Source organism: Letharia columbiana, assembly GCF_014066305.1.
Source record: "Letharia columbiana isolate WasteWater2 chromosome Unknown Sc0000044_s0, whole genome shotgun sequence".
Taxonomy (NCBI): domain Eukaryota; kingdom Fungi; phylum Ascomycota; class Lecanoromycetes; order Lecanorales; family Parmeliaceae; genus Letharia; species Letharia columbiana.
In genome coordinates, this window is record NW_023501088.1 from 186,228 (window position 1) to 204,110 (window position 17,883).

General features: G+C 50.0%; 6 protein-coding genes across 6 annotated transcripts; 1 reads left to right on the plus strand and 5 right to left on the minus strand.

The window, feature by feature from the left end:
- Position 1: 1 nt before the first annotated feature.
- HO173_009912 (uncharacterized protein) lies at positions 2-1,699 on the minus strand (the record flags this gene model as incomplete). Its single annotated transcript, XM_037311799.1, has 1 exon — positions 2-1,699. One exon carries the CDS (start codon positions 1,697-1,699, stop codon positions 2-4), a length of 1,698 nt encoding a protein of 565 aa, XP_037161261.1.
- Positions 1,700-2,099: 400 nt separating this feature from the next.
- HO173_009913 (uncharacterized protein) lies at positions 2,100-4,163 on the minus strand (the record flags this gene model as incomplete). Its single annotated transcript, XM_037311800.1, has 5 exons — positions 2,100-2,666; positions 2,716-3,648; positions 3,698-3,728; positions 3,782-3,903; positions 3,957-4,163. 5 exons carry the CDS (start codon positions 4,161-4,163, stop codon positions 2,100-2,102), a joined length of 1,860 nt encoding a protein of 619 aa, XP_037161262.1.
- Positions 4,164-5,112: 949 nt separating this feature from the next.
- HO173_009914 (uncharacterized protein) lies at positions 5,113-8,713 on the plus strand (the record flags this gene model as incomplete). Its single annotated transcript, XM_037311801.1, has 9 exons — positions 5,113-6,081; positions 6,231-6,475; positions 6,614-7,596; positions 7,646-7,774; positions 7,825-7,957; positions 8,007-8,112; positions 8,170-8,486; positions 8,543-8,622; positions 8,697-8,713. 9 exons carry the CDS (start codon positions 5,113-5,115, stop codon positions 8,711-8,713), a joined length of 2,979 nt encoding a protein of 992 aa, XP_037161263.1.
- Positions 8,714-9,402: 689 nt separating this feature from the next.
- On the minus strand, positions 9,403-10,839 carry HO173_009915 (uncharacterized protein; the record flags this gene model as incomplete). Its single annotated transcript, XM_037311802.1, has 1 exon — positions 9,403-10,839. The coding sequence occupies one exon, from the start codon at positions 10,837-10,839 to the stop codon at positions 9,403-9,405; it is 1,437 nt and encodes a 478-aa protein (XP_037161264.1).
- A 1,444-nt stretch (positions 10,840-12,283) lies between these two features.
- On the minus strand, positions 12,284-14,225 carry HO173_009916 (uncharacterized protein; the record flags this gene model as incomplete). The annotated part of the gene is made up of 9 exons (XM_037311803.1): positions 12,284-12,610; positions 12,661-12,993; positions 13,048-13,173; positions 13,227-13,273; positions 13,325-13,387; positions 13,449-13,486; positions 13,538-13,704; positions 13,760-14,125; positions 14,199-14,225. The coding sequence occupies 9 exons, from the start codon at positions 14,223-14,225 to the stop codon at positions 12,284-12,286; spliced, it is 1,494 nt and encodes a 497-aa protein (XP_037161265.1).
- Positions 14,226-14,548: 323 nt separating this feature from the next.
- HO173_009917 (uncharacterized protein) lies at positions 14,549-17,628 on the minus strand (the record flags this gene model as incomplete). Its single annotated transcript, XM_037311804.1, has 7 exons — positions 14,549-14,945; positions 15,069-15,735; positions 15,810-16,292; positions 16,362-16,609; positions 16,668-16,681; positions 16,741-17,373; positions 17,521-17,628. 7 exons carry the CDS (start codon positions 17,626-17,628, stop codon positions 14,549-14,551), a joined length of 2,550 nt encoding a protein of 849 aa, XP_037161266.1.
- Between the last annotated feature and the right edge of the window lie 255 nt (positions 17,629-17,883).

Genomic DNA, 17,883 nt, shown 5'->3' on the forward strand with positions numbered 1-17,883 from the left:
CTCAATGTTGATGCCGGGATACCTTGACGCCATGCAAAAGCCGCACACTATTCCACAAGGACTCGGAAACCATAAAAGGTAGCTTCCTACCCTTCAATCGCTGATCGATCAGCCACATCCCTACGACAAATTCATTTCGTTTGAGCCTGTCACCACCTTGAATGTTTACCAAGTCCCAGATGTCTGCGAGAACATCGTTTGGGAGACGGCTCCGGCTCCAGATGTCGCGGACCATAAGATTGAGGACGCTATCCGATGAATCGGCGTCCATCCAAAGTCCCTTGTTAGCAGCCCACACACCGTCATACCTTCGTCTCTCCCGTTCCGTCACAGTAGCCCTATACCTTTTCCGATCCCCTTCATGATGTTTGTGTGGATGCTTCCTCGTGAGGATGCTTTTCTTTTTGTATTCTACTTCGTCATCTGACGGTAACGGTTCTCGCATTGTGTGCCTCAAAACCTTTGCTGGACTTGGGGTGCGAGACATCTGTCCCTGGCTATGGTGATTATGAAATAGAGAATGCGACTTGTGACGACGGGGCGGTGGTGGTGGCGGTTTCGTCGGAGAAGGCGCACGGGATGAAGCCAGCGAAGCGGCGACAATAGTGTTGGCCAACGAATCAACCTTTGTCTCAAAGCTTATTGAAGATCTGACTGGTAGAAGAGGACGTGAAGGTGAAGCGAAAGATAGTTTCAAAGGCAGAAATGCTGGGTCTGACCGAGGTGCTTGTAAAGCAGTGCCCGGTTCCGCAGGCCGAGCTTGAGCCAATGCTAACGAGGCACTTTCCTGCGGAATGTCAGTTATATTTTTCTGGCCGCTTTCTGATAATGAATTCAGTGGCGCATAAGCTCCGGATCGGCGTGGAGCTGGGGGTTCGGGCACAGTGCGTGGTAAAAGCGTCGGATGTGCTGGTTTACTTGACCTTGATGTTGCTGCTCTGGCTCGACCAACTGATTGCGCAGCCGCAGCTGCAGCACCGGTATCCGTGATGTTCGAAGGGTCTGAAGCTGTGAAACCCCTTTCTAGCTCAGATGCACAAGGGAATGTACCTAGCGAACTAGTAGTGGATAACCTTATCGCTGGCTTGATTGGTGTTGGACTTGCAATTACTGATGTAGGCTTGGTCACGTAACGGATCGAATGGGTAATAGGAATATTCCTTTTGTGGTTTTGCTTGGACTCGAAGAGACTCACGAGGGAACTAGTAGCTCCTCCGACGGCTCCGTCTGTCGAGCGAGATATCGTCGCTGGCGTATTAACCCTGTAATCCATAATATTCTGTAAGGGTGACGGCTGGCGCGACTTTGGTGTCGAATCGCCGGACTTTTGAGTGTTGACAGGCGTGGACTTGGAGGTAGCATGCAAAGCGGCAGCGTAAGAAGGTGACTGCTCTCGTGACCTTCCAACTTTCTCCGAGGCACCAGACCGACGAGGCGTCTTCGTAGAAAGCCTTTCCTCCTTTTGACCGTTTGAAGTAGCCCCCTCGACGAGTTGGACTCCCTGCCTTCGCATTCCCATTCCAGCGGTCGTAGCTGCGGCGAGAGCTCCATTAGCGCCGACGTGAGACTTTGGCAAGGATTCTGCCGGGGCAACTAGGGAGAAGGCACGGAAAGCCCCTCGAAAAGCCGTCGATTGTCGTCCCACATCGCGGGAATTCGTGTTCGAAGGGGAGTGATCCCTGGAGGCGCGAGAGGTCATGAACCATGGGCTTTATGGAGAGCCGTGGCCACCCTCGCACATCAACGGCGGAACTCCATATGCTTTGGGTATCGTGCTTCAAATGGGATGCTGCACCAGACTTTCTGGCATCGTGCAACAAGATATCGCAGAGCTAAAGTATGTTTGGATTTGGAAAGTGACATTCCGCGGCTCGGCGGATACTTTAGGGTTCTAATCCTCGGCAACACGCGCGCTGAAACCCTGCAGCCTGCTTCAATACGCGCTGATTGGTCCATTCACGATTGAATCTACTTAGTCCCATCCTTTATTGCCCCCTTCGTGAACAATACTCCAGAAGACAATCAACACCATACTACCTCAACCTTGGAAGCGTCGCGCATCTTCATGGCGCTCATCCTGACAGTCATGATTACTTTACTTACAGCGAGCTATCGGCCCGAGCAAGCAGAAACCAAGACCAGCTTCGCGTGGAGAACAAATTGCTCATGCCGCGTTTGAGGACAGCGTGCGCAACTTCCGACGATATCAAGGTGTGGTTTGAGTCTTCTGATAGCAGCGGTGTCTGACTGTCGCCGAGTTCGAATGTGGGAGTGATGTAGGGTTTCCTCTTTTTCCTGATCATAGTTCGTTGCTCGAACGCGTATGCTAGCGAGATCAAGGTCTCTTCGCTCCACTGACGGCCTACAAATGCAATCCCAAACGGAACGTTAGGACCAACATTGACCAAGGTGCCCTTGAGATTCATGGCAATTGCTGTGTCAGGAGGATAGAAACCCAACGGGACCGTAACAATGGGAAGCCCTCCGATCGAAGGGAGATGGAAAGAGGCAAATGTTGGCATTACCAACGCATCGAGACCAAACCGATCGAGAGCTCCTATTATGCCCTGCTCCTCAGCCATACGCAGATTGGCTTGATATGCGTCATAAGACTCTTTAGACTCGTTAGTGATATTAAGGTCAAAGTCCGAGTCCCAAACATGAGTCTATTCAAGTGTTAGTCTCAATCTGCAAAGGCAGCAAATTTAGACCTACGTCGCGATCAGGATACTCCTCGCGAGAGTCGTCTTTTGTGAATTTTTTTATATCAGCCAGATTCTTTACGTTATTAGGGTTCGTCTTCAACATTCCCAGATATGCTGAGAGTCCAGCAGTGAAGTCGGTGCGCATTATGACATTGCTGTTCCGGGAAAACGCAGGGACATCGAACAGAGCGAAATTGGCTTCGTCAACAACACTTGCCCCGGAATCTCGAATGAGATCGAGCGCTGCTTCGAAGGCAGCCATGATTGGCTTCGTGTTGTTGTCAAGGAAGTGATCGATACCATTTCGAGGTACACCAAGACGAGCGCCCTTGAAGGCCGAGTAATTACAGGCCTTGACATAATCAGGCACCTTGTCAAAGGGCTGGACAGAGGTCCAATTGTCATTTGTATCTTTCCCGGCTATTGCGCTCAGCAAAATGGCGGCATCCTTCACACTCTGTGCTACAGGTCCAATGGAGTCTTGGCGGATACTTATGGGAATGACCATACTTCGCGATGTGAGACCCAAAGTTGGCTTGATGCCAACGATGTTACTTTTCTCGGCTGGCAGAACGATACTCCCACTGGTTTCGGTGGCTAACGCTCCCAATGCGAGACCCAATGATGCCGCCACGGCACTACCACTGGAGCTTCCAGAGGGATCTTGTCGAGGATAGTACACTCCGAGACATTGACCGCCATAGGCGCTCCATCCATGAGAAGAGCTCGCTCTGCCCGACCTCCATTGCGCCCATTCTCCCATTGTAGCCTTGCCTAACATGACAGCCCCTGCTTCTCTCAATTTCGTGACCACGGTTGATTCACGAGAGACAGAGGCCCCAAGCAGCGCAAACGAACCAGCTTTTCTTGTTAGCTCTTTGCCGAGAACGGGACATGATATACTACCTGTGTTGTTCATTCGATCAAGGGTCGCTATGTTATCCTGTAGAAGTAAGTACGTGCTTTCTGGGTATCAGACGAAGAGCTGTAACCTTAATGAGTATCGGAATTCCATGCAGAGGCCTTCTTCTGTCAGCCCTGAGCTGCACGAATGTCTTGGTCATAGATTTCCTTACCCTCGTACGCGGCCAGCAGCACGCTCGTTGTCCAGATTCTGCGCAATAAAGAAGGCATCTGGATTGACCTCACTCACAGCATGGAGAAGTGGATTGACTTCGCTTATACGTTGAATGTATGCCTTCGACACTTAGCTTTAAACAACAGGTAGATAGAGACGAAGGAAGAACATGCATGCACGAGGTCTACGCTTCTCATCAAGCCGCTGGCTTGAAGAGCACTGAGATCCTCAATACTGGCCTCGTCCAGACGTAAGACTGAATGAAGTGTTGTTCCTGGACATGGGTAAGTCACGGAGTCGCCTGCGGCGCTTAGTCCAGCAGCGAGGACAAGATAAGAAACGTACACCAGCCATCCCACGCGGAGGCTGATCCCGAGCATTAATCGTACCCGTAGAAGTAATACGGGACAAGACGATCTAAACTGATGGGCGAGCGTGGGCCAAGGATTGTAATGGTGAAGACAAATCAGGTTGAGTGTTGAAGAAGAGAGTAGGCGAACGCGAAGAGAGTAAGAGACAAAACCCTTGCCAAGGGACCAAAGGCGAAGGAGACGATTTGGCTTGTTAGATAAGTAAACGGAGGGGATTAATTTCCCAACGTAGTAGCACATGACAGCAAAGGGGAGATAAGCGTGAGCAAGTTGGCCTGACAAAGGTCTTCAATACTACTGGCTCACGTCGCCCAACATTCCGAAACCTTCTCCAATGCCGCATTTTGCAATATCAAACGGGCGCCTTTGACATGGGACAGATAGGGAGAAACGAGGGGGGAAATAATGAAACGTAAGGTAGCTCTGGCACCAGAGTCCAGAAGACACGGTCGATGATTAGATCTCCCGCCGGTAGATAAGCGATTGGCTTTTCCTCACCAGGATCCTCCCATGGATCTGATACCGTTCATTGGATTGGTTAGTGTACTTGTAATTATACAGAAAAATTGAATGCTGTATCAGGAGGAGAAGGAAAGATATCTTTTCGCCTTACAATTTCGAACAGTCAGTGGAACCGAAATTTTCTTATGAACGGGAGAATGGGGGGGGGGGTCAAGGCTAGACAGGGTTTAGTGCATCACGTGCAGTCGTGCTGATTGACTAAGGTACCTGTTTTACCTTACCTTACATACGGAACTTAAAGTAGGTTGCCACTCATGTTGCCTACATTAGGCTCGCTAGAATAAGGTACCTAGTGTACAAATCCTTATGTGTTGTACAGAAATATAGACCCTGTTGAGAAAATTGCCGACGTTCAACAGCACTACGAGTATCTGCTGATATTGTTGTCATTGGTAAACATAGCACTTATATCAAGACCAAAGCCAGAGTTGCACACATGCCAGACTCATTGATGGATGATGCAGGGAGTGCCGGTGATGGTTCAATGTATGCCCAGGTCCTTAGAGACGAGGAACTGGATGAGAAATTCCCGAATCGGCCGCGGAATCACTCCAAGACTCTTCCATTTCATGATCTTTTCTTGGCTCTCTTCAATCCATTAAATGACAACAAAAAGAAGCCCACTGGTCCAGTTATGGCAAGAAAGAAACAGGGCCCCCATGGACCGACTAGCCAAAACCCACATGAGATTCGCCAGAACATCATCGAGCGTTTCATTTCGAGATGGAGGAAAGAGGTAGGCAATGACATCCACCCGGCTTTCCGCCTTATCATCCCAGAGAAGGACAGGGAGCGAGCTATGTATGGTCTCAAAGAGAAGACCATAGCAAAGCTACTGATCAAGATTATGAGACTTAACAAAGATGCCGAGGATGCATACAGTCTGCTCAATTGGAAACAGCCTGGACAAAGTTCAGTCAGTAGGATGGCCGGGGATTTTGCAGGTCGTTGCTACGAAGCCATCTCCAAAAGACCCATTCTTACCGAAGTCGGAAACATGACAATTGGCGAAGTCAATGACCTTCTTGACAAGCTGTCTGCCGCTCAAAAAGAAGATGCCCAAGAGCCGATTTTTGCAGAGTTCTATAAGAGGATGAACGCTGAGGAGATGATGTGGTTGATTCGAATCATCCTCCGTCAGATGAAGGTAGGGGCTACAGAAAAAACGTTCTTTAGTATCTGGCATCCCGACGCGGATAGTCTCTTCAACGTGTCGTCCAACCTTCGCCGCGTCTGCTGGGAGCTGTACGATCCCTCCCTTCGATTAGAGGGGGAAGAGCGGGGAATCACGTTGATGCAGTGTTTTCAGCCACAACTGGCTCAATTTCAGATGAACTCTCTCCAGAAAATGGTCGAGAGGATGAAGCCTACCGAAGATGATTCTGTATTCTGGATTGAAGAAAAGGTACGTTGTGTCGGAGTCCAGATATCCTCTTCTTAGACCAGGCATCGAAGTCTTGCGTCCTGTTACAAAATTCTCTATTTCACGGATATGTTTTGGGTTTCCGGGAAACCACTTCGAACAGGCAGTGCTGACCCCCTTATCCTTACCAGCTTGACGGGGAGAGAATGCAACTTCATATGATCAGCGACGACGAGATACCTGGAGGAAAAAGATTCGGCTTCTGGTCACGGAAAGCAAAGGAGTATACCTACCTCTACGGCAACGGGTTTGAGGATCCGAATTCGGCGCTGACCCGGCACCTCAAAGAAGCATTTGATGAGGGAGTAGAGAACATTATACTCGATGGTGAAATGATCACATGGGACCCCGAGCAAGATGCAATGGTACCGTTTGGGTATGTGCAATTAGGAGCGATTCCTTCCTAAGTGGTACCACGGTTTGACTTCTAAAGCATGTTTGGGGAGCACAAGGCTCTGATGACCCCAAAAATCCTTTTTCGAAAGAAGATATACTTACTCCAAATCAATTGTAGGACGCTTAAGACAGCGGCCCTCGCTCAGCAACAGAATGAATTTGCGACAAAGAGCATTCGACCGCTCTACAAAGTCTTCGACGTCCTCTACCTGAACGGTCAAGCGATAACAAATTATACATTACGCGATCGTAGAAGAGCACTCGAACGGACTGTCAAAGGCGTCGCTCGAAGGATGGAAGTTCACACCTACGAAGAAGCCAAGACTGCTACAGCAATTGACCCTCTCCTGCGCAAAGTTGTGGCGGAGGCATCTGAGGGCTTAGTACTCAAGAATCCTCGTTCCTCGTATCGCCTGAACGAACGTAGTGATGATTGGATGAAGGTCAAACCTGAATATATGACAGAGTTTGGTGAAAACCTCGACTGCCTCATCATTGGTGGCTATTACGGTTCAGGTCATCGCGGCGGTAGATTATCATCCTTTATGTGCGGTCTGCGAGTTGATCGAAATCAGATAAGTCAAGGCGCCAATCCAATGAAGTTCTATTCCTTCTTCAAGGTTGGAGGTGGCTTCACTGCAGCGGATTACGCTGAATTACGGCATCGAACTGACGGTAAATGGAGGAAGTGGGATTCCAGGCACCCACCCACTGAATACATTGCACTAGGCGGAGATCAGCTGCAATTCGAACGGCCAGACGAGTGGATTCTACCTATTGATTCGGTTGTAGTCGAGGTTAAAGCCGCGTCCGTTGCAGTGACAGATCAATTCAAGATGGGATTCACTTTGCGCTTTCCCAGATTCAAGAAGCTTCGTACCGATCGTACCTGGGAGACTGCGCTCTCAATAACAGACTTCATCACCCTTAAAGGAAATGCTGAGAAGGAGGGAAAAGAAAAGCAATTCAAGATTGACGATAGCAGGAGGAAACGACAGCGAGTACCAAGGAATAAGCTTCTTACGGTAGCAGGTGCTGAGGTTCTCTGTGATGTGCCAGTTGGTAGGAAAGCGATCAACGTATTCGAGGGTCTGAACTTCTGTACGTTCTGGCAAGACCTTCCCAACAGAGTCAAGCTAAGACACAGAAGATATAATGACAGGATCTCAGAAACCAGAGAAGAAGTCCAAAGCGGAATTGGAGCATCTGGTCAAGTCCAATGGTGGCAAGGTCGTCCAGAATGATTCAAGACCCGGCACAGTCTGTATAGGCGACCAGAGTAGGTTTTCTTGGAGCATCGACTGCTCAAAGATGCTAATGGCACATAAGGGACCGTCCACGTTGCTTCTTTGTGCAAGCGTCGCAGTGTTGATATAATCAAATCATCTTGGGTTTTCGACAACATCCGGCAGAGCGAAGCGGACCAAGGCAGGCCTACGTTGCTACTGCCTTTAGAGCCAAGGTAGGATGTTTAGATCTCATTAACGGAAGGCATTATTTACTCTCGGCAGGCACATGTTTTTCACCACTGCGGAATCAGAATCTCAAATTGAAGGTGCTATAGATGAATACGGCGATAGCTTTGCCAGGGATATCACAGTGGGAGAACTCAAAGAGGTGCCGACATTCTCAGCGCCTTTCGAGAAAAAGAATGGAGAGACTGACCTTGACCAGATTTTCAACTCCAAGCCTGCCAAGTTCGAGCACAGCTTCAGTGCCAAGGAATTCAAAGGCGAGCTTGAGCAGCACGGACACGATCTGGGGGAGCTTCCGGGCTGGATGTTTGAAGGCTTGCTTCTCTACACTGACGGACAGCTTGCTAATGACGCTTCCTTGACGGACGAGAAATCGGATTTCAGGATGAAGCAAGCCTGTGATACTGCTAGGTTTGCTGGAGCGCGTCTCACGAACGATCTGAAGGAAGGCATCACGCATGTCCTCGTAGGAGAGGACAGAAGCACTACAAGGGCTTTGAGACAGAAAACATCCGAGTAACGCTGACGAAGCCGAGGTTTTCCTGGATGTACGTCTACTGACGTCGACTCAGGTTTCAACGCCTGCCACGCCTTGTAACGGTTGGTTGGGTCGAGCAAAGCTGGCAAGAGAGAACGCTGCTGGATGAAGACCGCAAGTCTACGTTTGGCAGATTGATTTCTGCCCTGTGATGTCGTAAGACGATAGATTGCTAATCATGTTGCTAGGGTTCGCGCCAACATGAGCGTCCTTGACCTCTGCAGTCTCGAGATGGACCACGTCGATCCGTAGCAAGTGGAGTTTACTCGAATGCCGAGGAAGTTTTTGGAGGGGCGCTATCCCAGGGTAGACAAGGTCGCTTGAGTGACTTGCATGATCGGGTTTCGAGTTAGAAGGTCAAGAGAGTTGTAAAGCAGGAATGCGTTTGCGTGAGCCGTAAGATATCCCGAAGCATGCTGCTAGAATGGATCGAACCTGCAGTAGGAGAATGCCGTAACGATCGTGGCAGACCGACTTTTGGTAAGCTTCAAAGAGGTGAATTGTGATATCATATGGGGTCTGCCCCGATAGCACCTTCATATTCTAGAATACCTTGGATTTCCATGTCTGCCGTCTGCATGAACGTTTTCCGTACGAGGAAGGTGGTAAGCCCGTCCGGCTACCACGATCACTTATTCGCCCCTTGCATGACCTTGCACGATCCTGGTGTCGGTGGCGTCACCAGCGTCCCGCGTCGCATCTCTCTACATGAACCATTTGGAAGCAATGAGACAGGACGAGTATCGTTCGCATCTTTCCAACACACTTTGGAAGCGCGAAATTAAGTTCGTGGAGGATAGAAATGTATACTGTTGAATCTACTCTATCGTGTTAGGTATCTATGTCGCTCAAACGCTATCAATAAATAACCCAAACCGTCGAGAACGATCAGGATCACGCCTGGACGCCCGCCCAACGTTGCGGCGTCCCCTTCTTCTCATCTTTTCCAGCCTCCTCTTCCAATCCCATCTTCCCGGTCTGCCGAGCCGGCAACCACAATCTTGCCCTGCCCGGGCTAGCGTCGCTCAGTTTGCCCACTTTCCGCATGTTCATCTCGAGCACGATGACACGAAGGAAATGGCTGTTCTCCCGAGGCTCTCGCTGACGAGGAAGCGACACAGGCGGGACGCCGTCTGTGGCATCAAGCGCCTGCTGCTGGGAGGTGAAAACGGGAGGCGAGGAGGCCTTGTCGGAGCCTCCCTCCCTTCGGCGGTAGGTTTGTAATTGTATGGATGCTTTGCAATCGGACTGTGATGACCAAGGACTCTCTTTTTCGAGGTGGTAATGGAGTTCCGAGGGCGATACTGTGATGGGGTTCAAATATCGTCGTAAGGCTGGGTCAGGCGTGTCGTCAGACGGCAGAGGCCGTCTCTCGTCGGTGAATTGTGGGGAGATGGATAGTAGAGATCGAGATAGATAATCATCCGGAGGAACGGCAGGCGCGGCAAACGTGGGGAAGGATTGGGCGGCAGACCGTATTCTCCGGAACGATGCTGTCAAGTTGGATTTGAACGAGGATCTGCTTCTTGCTGCATGTGTGGGCCCTGGGGACAATTCGTCTGAAAAGCCTTCACAAGATTGGTTCCCCAGGTCCCTCCTAGCCACTTGAGGCAGTAGCGGATGATCGAGAACGCAATCCTCGCCCTTGGATGCAGAGATACATTTCTGGCGTCTATCACATCCGCTGCGGCTGCCGATTGCTAGCTCAGGCGTTGCCGGGTCACCGGCCGAGTTCAGTGACTCCGTATCCGTTCCCAGAGATGGCATCGACTCGCTGGACATGGATCGGACCGACGATAACGGACCCAAAGTCGTGTCGCTCTCGAAGCTGCAGCTTTCCGGTTCGGACCCTTCTGGTGGGCCGAGTAACATGCCCCACGACTGGGGGCTACACGATGAAAATGCGCGCCTCGGGATCTCTTTGAGCCTTGTGTCCTGCTTCCCACTTCCAGCACGAATCGATCCTTTGCGCCAATTTTCTGCGCGAGGGTGATACTTTGGCTCTGGCAACGAGGTCATGGCAAGTAAGGCTGCAACAGACGAAGGCGTCGAGGACGAATCGTGCGGGCTGCTAATGTCTTTCCGTGTTCGGTCTCGGGACATGGAGTCCTTGCTTTTCCTTCGGTCTCCATTCCTAGTCTTGGTGGGGATTACGACTGGTTTCGTGGTTGACTGGGGTGTGAGCACTTTTGGCGGCATGCCTGATTTTGGAGCCTTGTCCTTTCTCGAGACACGCTCTGCCACGGAGATGGGCATTGTTATCTCATCGTTGTGTTTTGTAGATGTACTGGAGGGGTGGGAGTTGTAGAGGTATGCCCGGGGAACCATCATGATGGGAAGGTACGGGCAGGTGTTTGGGCCGATGTCAGGAGTGAATAGGCGACTCGAAGGAGCCCGGCGGTGATGGGCCAAGGGGCAAAGGATTCGTCGGACGAGTAAGAGTCCCACAGCGGAGGTTCATCTGTGCGCGAGGAGACAGGTCCGACGGAAATGGCGGATAAGTGAGAGATGCCAAGTCAGTCAGCTCGCTCGCGTGCACGGGAAGAATGCTTCGTGCTTTTCTTTTCCAAGATGAAAAAATGAAAAGGGCAGGCAAGAGAGAGAGCGAGAGAGCGGGAAACGGCTGCACGGCATGACCTGCGATGACGGGACATGAGTGGCGAAGCAAGGAGTCGTCCGTGCGCAGAGGTGAAGGATCAGTGGTGTACATTATTATTCGGTGAATAGCGATTGATTATTAGAGTGGGGATGAATGGATAAGGTAGATAGTAGTGAGGTAGTAGTAATAGAGTAATAGTAGTAGTAGATAGGCTCGCTCATGTCCGTAGGCTGAGTTTCGATGTTCGGGTCGGGGGGGGGGGCGCTGGTCAGAGCACTGGATGTCGGCATGCATGAGAGATAAGGATATTTCTAAGAGCACACGAGCGGGCCACCGTATCAGGCAGGCTACGAGTAATGTATCAGCGCAAATGCCTCCATATGGCCATAGGCTAAAGTAAATACTAAGAAGTAGGTAAAAAGTAACTGATAATAATGCTACGAGTACCTCAGTAATCGCTTTCTTTTCTGTGCAAATCCATAGGCTAAAGGAAAGTGTAAAAGGTACCTTAGTAAGGTAAGGTACTCTAGGTACTACGACGTGTGCCTTGTTAAGGTACTTTATTTATTACATCACATGTGAGCCTGAGGCTGACTTGCTGGCTGTGTAGGTACCACCAATACAAACCCTCTTTCCAGACCAGGTATATACTTTACCTAGGCAGGAGCGGAAGTACCTCCGCTGCTCTCCACACTTTTTCTTTTCACACCTTTCACTTCACATCTCCCGCATCTTTCATCACTGACCCAACTGACTGTCAGCGGAGTGTATAGGCCAAACTATCCCATCCTCCTGCTCCGCTTTCTTCTCCCTGCATATCGAGATGGAGATTGAAGAACAACGACACAGGGTCAAAATCTCAGCGACGTTGCATAATGCTTATTACATAAAGGATAAGTCATAGCCCGCTTGTCCGCAAGATTGGCTAACAAACTCCCGGTCTTTGGTGCTACTTTAGACCTAAGGTAAGGTACTTTACTACTACTAGCTCGCTCGTCATCAGACAGGCAGAGCCTCAAAAGTCTTTTGACTCTCCGGGCACGAGACCAATACCATGTAAAATAAGTAGAACTCAACAAATGGGACGAGGCCTTAAAAAGCGTGTGACTGTCTCGCTCTGGAGAATGAATATCATTTTTTCGCCAACACAGCAGCATCCTTCAAGGGTGACTCAACCTACGCTGGCTTCCACTCATAGTGATGATGCCCCGTTTCGGGCCCCCCCGCTGGCTCCGACTTCAAATCGAACATGTGTTTGCCGAAGAAGTCCAGCTGCGCTTCATAGAATTGTGTCGGCAAGATTGTATTGACGGAATATTTCAGATACTCCAGTGAAGCGCTCAAGCTCGGGATAATGGCATTTGTCTGAACCCCCATTGCTACGACTCGCTTCAGAGCTGCAAAGTTAGCCGATAGCTCCTTCGCTATACCTTCGTTATGGAGGAGATCTCGGTCCGTGTCCTTTGGAGTCTTGAATATTTCTTCGAGCAAATCAGCAATGTACTACAGCCCAACGTTAGCCAATATCCACAGGGGAATACCCTCGACCTTACATCAGCTTTGATGATGCAGCCATTTCTCCAAATCTGGATGACTTCGCAAAAGTTGATGCTCCATTTGTTCTCCTGGTCCGCTAAGTCGATAACGTTGATGCCCTGTACGAACGCTGCAAGGAATGCTGTGTAGACTGCTTTGCGAAGGTCCTCAAGGAATGCAGGCTTCTCTTCCTCGGATCCTGTCCACTTTTCCAACGGAAAGTGACCTCCAAAGGTGGCCTTGATCTTCTTTCGATCTTTTCGGAAGGCGGATGCTACGCGGACATAGTGGGCGTCTGAGAGCGTCGGGGCAGGTACATGCAGTCGGATGGCCTCTTCTGAGGACCAAACCTATCCTTGTGGTTTAGTCTCCAAGAAGGCCTTCATCAAAGGTCGTGCACTTACCCCTGTTCCCTCTGTGCCATCAATGTCCTGAACAACTTTGTCTTCCACTACAGAAAGGACGTGCTTGCCCTTGTCGTCTCTCTGCTTATTGATTTGAGCTCCAATATCTATTAAAAATGTGCCTCTCTGCAAATGAAGTCAGGTCTATGATGAAGTTCTGGCAATAACAGATTGTGTACCAGCTCGCCGTCCGTGTTCCATTTGGCGAATACATCCCCAATCTCATCTATGGCAAACGTCAGCTCTGTAAAGAATTGCCCTGGGCGCAGACCCTTACCGTATGTCATACCCAGACCTAAGTTCATGATTTGCCAGGCTTCTGCTTGCGCACTCATCATGCCTGTTTGCCCATCAATTCTTTCAGATCCTATTATGTGTCGGGATCTCCCCAAGGGCCGTACCATGCTCAATGCCGTTGTGAATCATCTTTACATAATGGCTATGAACCGGTCAATGAAGAAGAAAGCGGATACTTGGTAGATGGAATAACCCTGAGCCTCCCATTCCGCATCTGCCTACGCAGGGATTTCCACGCGCGTCACGGGCAGCCACCTTCTGGAGGAGAGGCAGCACCATGTCCAGAGCTCGATCCTCACCGCCGGGACACATTGACGGGCCACGACGAGCGGCTTGATACCCACCTGAGACCCCCATGCCCTTTGCAGAACTTAGATGCGGCCGTTGCTTTGTTCTGAAGAAGCCAAAGACTTACCACATAGTGGACGCCTTGAGTGACAAGTTTTCCTTGGCGGCGTTGCGTATTCCGCCAATTTTCATTAGAGGCATCAATGATCAAGTCACCCTTTTCAAGATAGGGATGTAGTCCCTCCACAACAGAATCGCCAACAGTTCCATGCGGTAAAGAGAAGACGAAGACCTTTGGAGAGTCCAGGTTCTTACATAGATCTTCGTAATCCAAGTGTTTCTCCAGCTTGTTTCGGATCCCGTCCTTCTCCGCAGTCTTCAACAGGCTATCAACGGTAGCTTCGCCCGGGTCGTTGAGTAAGACAGTAATCCCATGCTCTGCGAATAACAGCGCCATGCCTCCACCCATGCTCCCACAGCCAATCATGGCGAGCTGGTTGTATGGCAGTCACCTTAGCTCAACATGCGCAAATCTGCAGGTGCACCTCGTAACCCCGCTCACTCACCTTCTTGATTTCTGGAACGTTGGCCATTCTTACCAATCTTACCCCGTTCGTAACGTTATGGTCAAAAGCTATCACACGCTGACTTCCCAACAGACAGGAATACAAGATTCTTTCGTCAATTGAAGACGTGAGTATTTGTAACGTCACGTTCCCGGCTTAGGACGTCATTCACGGCAAGTAGCGGCGTCTTATGATACGCCAATACACTAGAACTTTACTTCAAAGTCGATTATCCATCTACTTCAAGTGCTTGAGATTGTAAGGTATTGGCTGATTCTCATCATCTAAACTTCGGGTAAAGCGTTTCGAATAGCCAAAGCAGCGGTTTCGCACCGTGCAAACAACCAGCATCAATATCTCTCGATGAGCCAACTTCTCCTCTTCACCGGTTCCATCTTCTGCAGCATCTCGCTCTCTGCTCGCTTCACCGTCAAATAAGTATCCACAGCTGGCTTGCTAAGAACGTGTTGAAGCTGCTCGTCCGCTTCGAGATAGCTTAGCGCTTCACTTATGCTTTCGGGAAATTGTTCTGTGATTCCAAGCTCCTCTCTTTCCTTGGCTGTTATTGTTGACGGGTCGTTCGGGCAATCCTTCATTTCCAAGGGCTCTTCGTCTAGGATGCCTTGCAGTCCTGCTCCGATAATAGCGGCCAGGACAAGGTATGGATTCGATAGGCCATCTACACATCGGATTTCGAAATGGGAACCTTCGATTCTTCTCAGCGGCGTCTCGCGATTTTGTGTGCCCCTAGGCTCGCATATCAGCGCCGCAAAGCCTTGCAATGGAGAGAATCCATTGGTAAAAGACCGAAGCATAAGACGAACATATCAAAGGAGTGGGGAAGAATGGTGGTAATGGTTGCGGTCTTACCATGCAATCCAGGTACTGCCCGCCCAAACGCCGTCTGCCACCCGTTCGTAGCTGGCGTCATTCGAGTAAGAGAAAGCTGCAATGGCCCTCAGGTGCTTCAAAACTCCCGCATAGAACATCTCCCAGTAATGAGCAGGCGTCAAAGATATATGAATGTGCGCTCCGGTGCCGATGGCTTGGGGAGCAGGCTTGGGGAACAAGGTTGCTCGCATGCCAGCATTTGCAGCGGCTGATTGAATAATCTCCTTCGCAGCCACAAGCGCATCTACAGCGAGTACGGGAGGTAATGGGCCCAGAATAAATTCGAATTGACCTGCACTGCTCTCGGGGTGAAATTGCTCAAGGGTCAGGCCGGCACGCTCCAACTTCTCGAATATGGTCTCAATAACGTCCATGAGATCGTCTGAGTGGAGCGCTCGTGCGCTAGACCAAGCGTGACCCTCATCTATTGGAACACCGCCATAGCTGATTTCACCGTCTTTGATCTCTTTGCTCATGAATACGACCTCGATCTCAAATCCGACTAGCAATTCCACACCATGAGTCCCAGCTTTCTCAATTTGTTTACGAAGCGATGTCCTAGGGCAGCTCGGCACTTCCTCCCAATTACTTCTCTGGAACTCGCACTGGACGGTTGCGTACCCTTTGCGGCTCCCTAAGCGGAGACCTGGTGAAGATGTCGGAATCAGCAGTTGCCCTTGAAATGCACAGATGGGTCTAAGGAGCCCAAAGTGCACGTACCGGCAAATTGAGGGTACATGATGTACTCGTCCGTTGCTGAAAAACCAGGGCAGATAATATCCGGTTGCAGAATGCCAAGAACCGCTTCAACAATCCCGACAAATCGACCCTCGCTGAACATCCTGAGCGCTTGCTTGATTGGTAGTATCCTTAAGCGGAGAGTATTTGTATAATCTAACCATTGAAGCCGCAGAAATTGGACGGAAGGCTCTTGGTCTAGGAAGGGTTGGAGTCGGGCAAGGTTCTTGGTCCAGGAGGCCTTTGACGGGCTTATATCCGACAAAACGGTAGAAGTGATCGGCACAAGAGGGAGCTCCAACTCGTATAGCTGATTTGCTGTATGGAACAATATGTCTTGCACAATCTTGACCGCCTCGGTACTTGTCAAAGACCCTCGCTCGATGCACGTACCCAAGACCCTTCGCAGTCCTTCCCGGATCTGTATAACAGCCAAGAGATACGTTTCTGGAAACCAGTGACCGTCTTCGCGGCAAACAGCGTCAACTATGAGCTTCTCTACTGATTGGAAATCAGAATGGTAGGAAAACTGACCAGTGCTCCACGTCAGTTTCTCGGACGGACAAAGTTCCAAAGCCTGTTCGATGACCTTCTCTTGCCCGTACTGACTGACCATGGGGAAGACTTCTCCAATGTCAAGCCAGCAGTTTTTATAGACGCTTGCGAGGTAGCCCGCCTCTCTTGTGAATGGATAAGAAGCATGGAGAAGAACGATGCGGACTTCCGGGTAACTTTCGATGAAGGGTTGGAGGTGACTGGGATTAGACAATCCAAGATCGATACTACCAAAAAGATTAGTGAAGGAGTGACTCCTCGAAACATTGTCTTGTGGGGTCGTACTCATTGTCTCCGAGCTAGAACATGATGGATCAATACCGAGTTCATGGGACCTAGCACGGGATTTCATACGTACTCCGGTGTGGAATTGAAAGGGTTTCTTTGATCCGCTGCGCTCTATTACTTTCGCCGTCAGATGAACAAGGTCAGGGTTCAATCTTTCGTCCTCCAAACGGCGCGAGAGCCTTTCCAGATCCTCAACCGAGAGGGGAACAACGCTCGCATCGTCATTGAATGCTGGGATCTTGAGACCTACTCTGTAGCAAATAACAGATTTGAAGCCAGCAACCTCAGGGTCAGAAATCGCTTCCTCGATAGCAGCAGTGAAACGACTCATGATTTGTTCCCGAATTTCGATATGTTTTCTAGGGGCCCGTCCACGATATTGTTCAAGCTGATCGGTCATGATATTCTCTGCAACCTTCTCAATTCTAACAATTCTTTTGCATTTAGATCGTGTCAATTGATCATGCCAGTCGTATGGGAAAACGCTTGATGGGTCCAGGCCGTCATCCATGAGTACCGTTTCGATTCCTTGAAAGCACTTTCGGGCCCAGGCGTTACCAGGTTCTTTCCTCTTCATCCTGAGTGCGCCCTTAACGGTCTCCCAGTTTGGTTCACACTTGAGGACTTCGGAAAGTTGTTTGAGAGCACGGAGATGCGAAAGAGTCGAAGAGGCAAACTTGAGAGCTGGTCCAGTCGCTTCAGACTTGACGATTTCGGAGTCAGCATTACTCTTTCGGGAGGATTTGAGAGTCGCAAGACATGTCTTAGGAGCAGAGAACTCTTTCGACATATCTGACGACTCATAAGGCAGCAAGAATGGAGAAGAATTGCCTTGGGAGGTATAACGTACGGTGGCCGCCATGAAGTCATGGTCGTCTACGTCAGAACTCAGGAGCAGATTATGCGCATGGTGGTCAATTATTGAAGTGGTGTTGATCGCATGGATGAGAGCGTCCATGGCTGCTGCTGCTTCTAAGATGAGCGACTAGCAAGTCTCGATGGAACAAGAATTAACGGAAGCATGCACAGCTTTCTGTTGCGATAGGAAACTGACTAAGACCACAGCGCAACATGTTTGAACAACAGGATACGACACGCGTTTTATACTACGATCAATCGTAGAGTTGATGTTCCGCGGGAACTCCGCCGAAACTTCACCGAAGGATTGGCGGTCTAGAGTAGGGAGGCTAGGAGCAGGTGTGATCATGTCCGG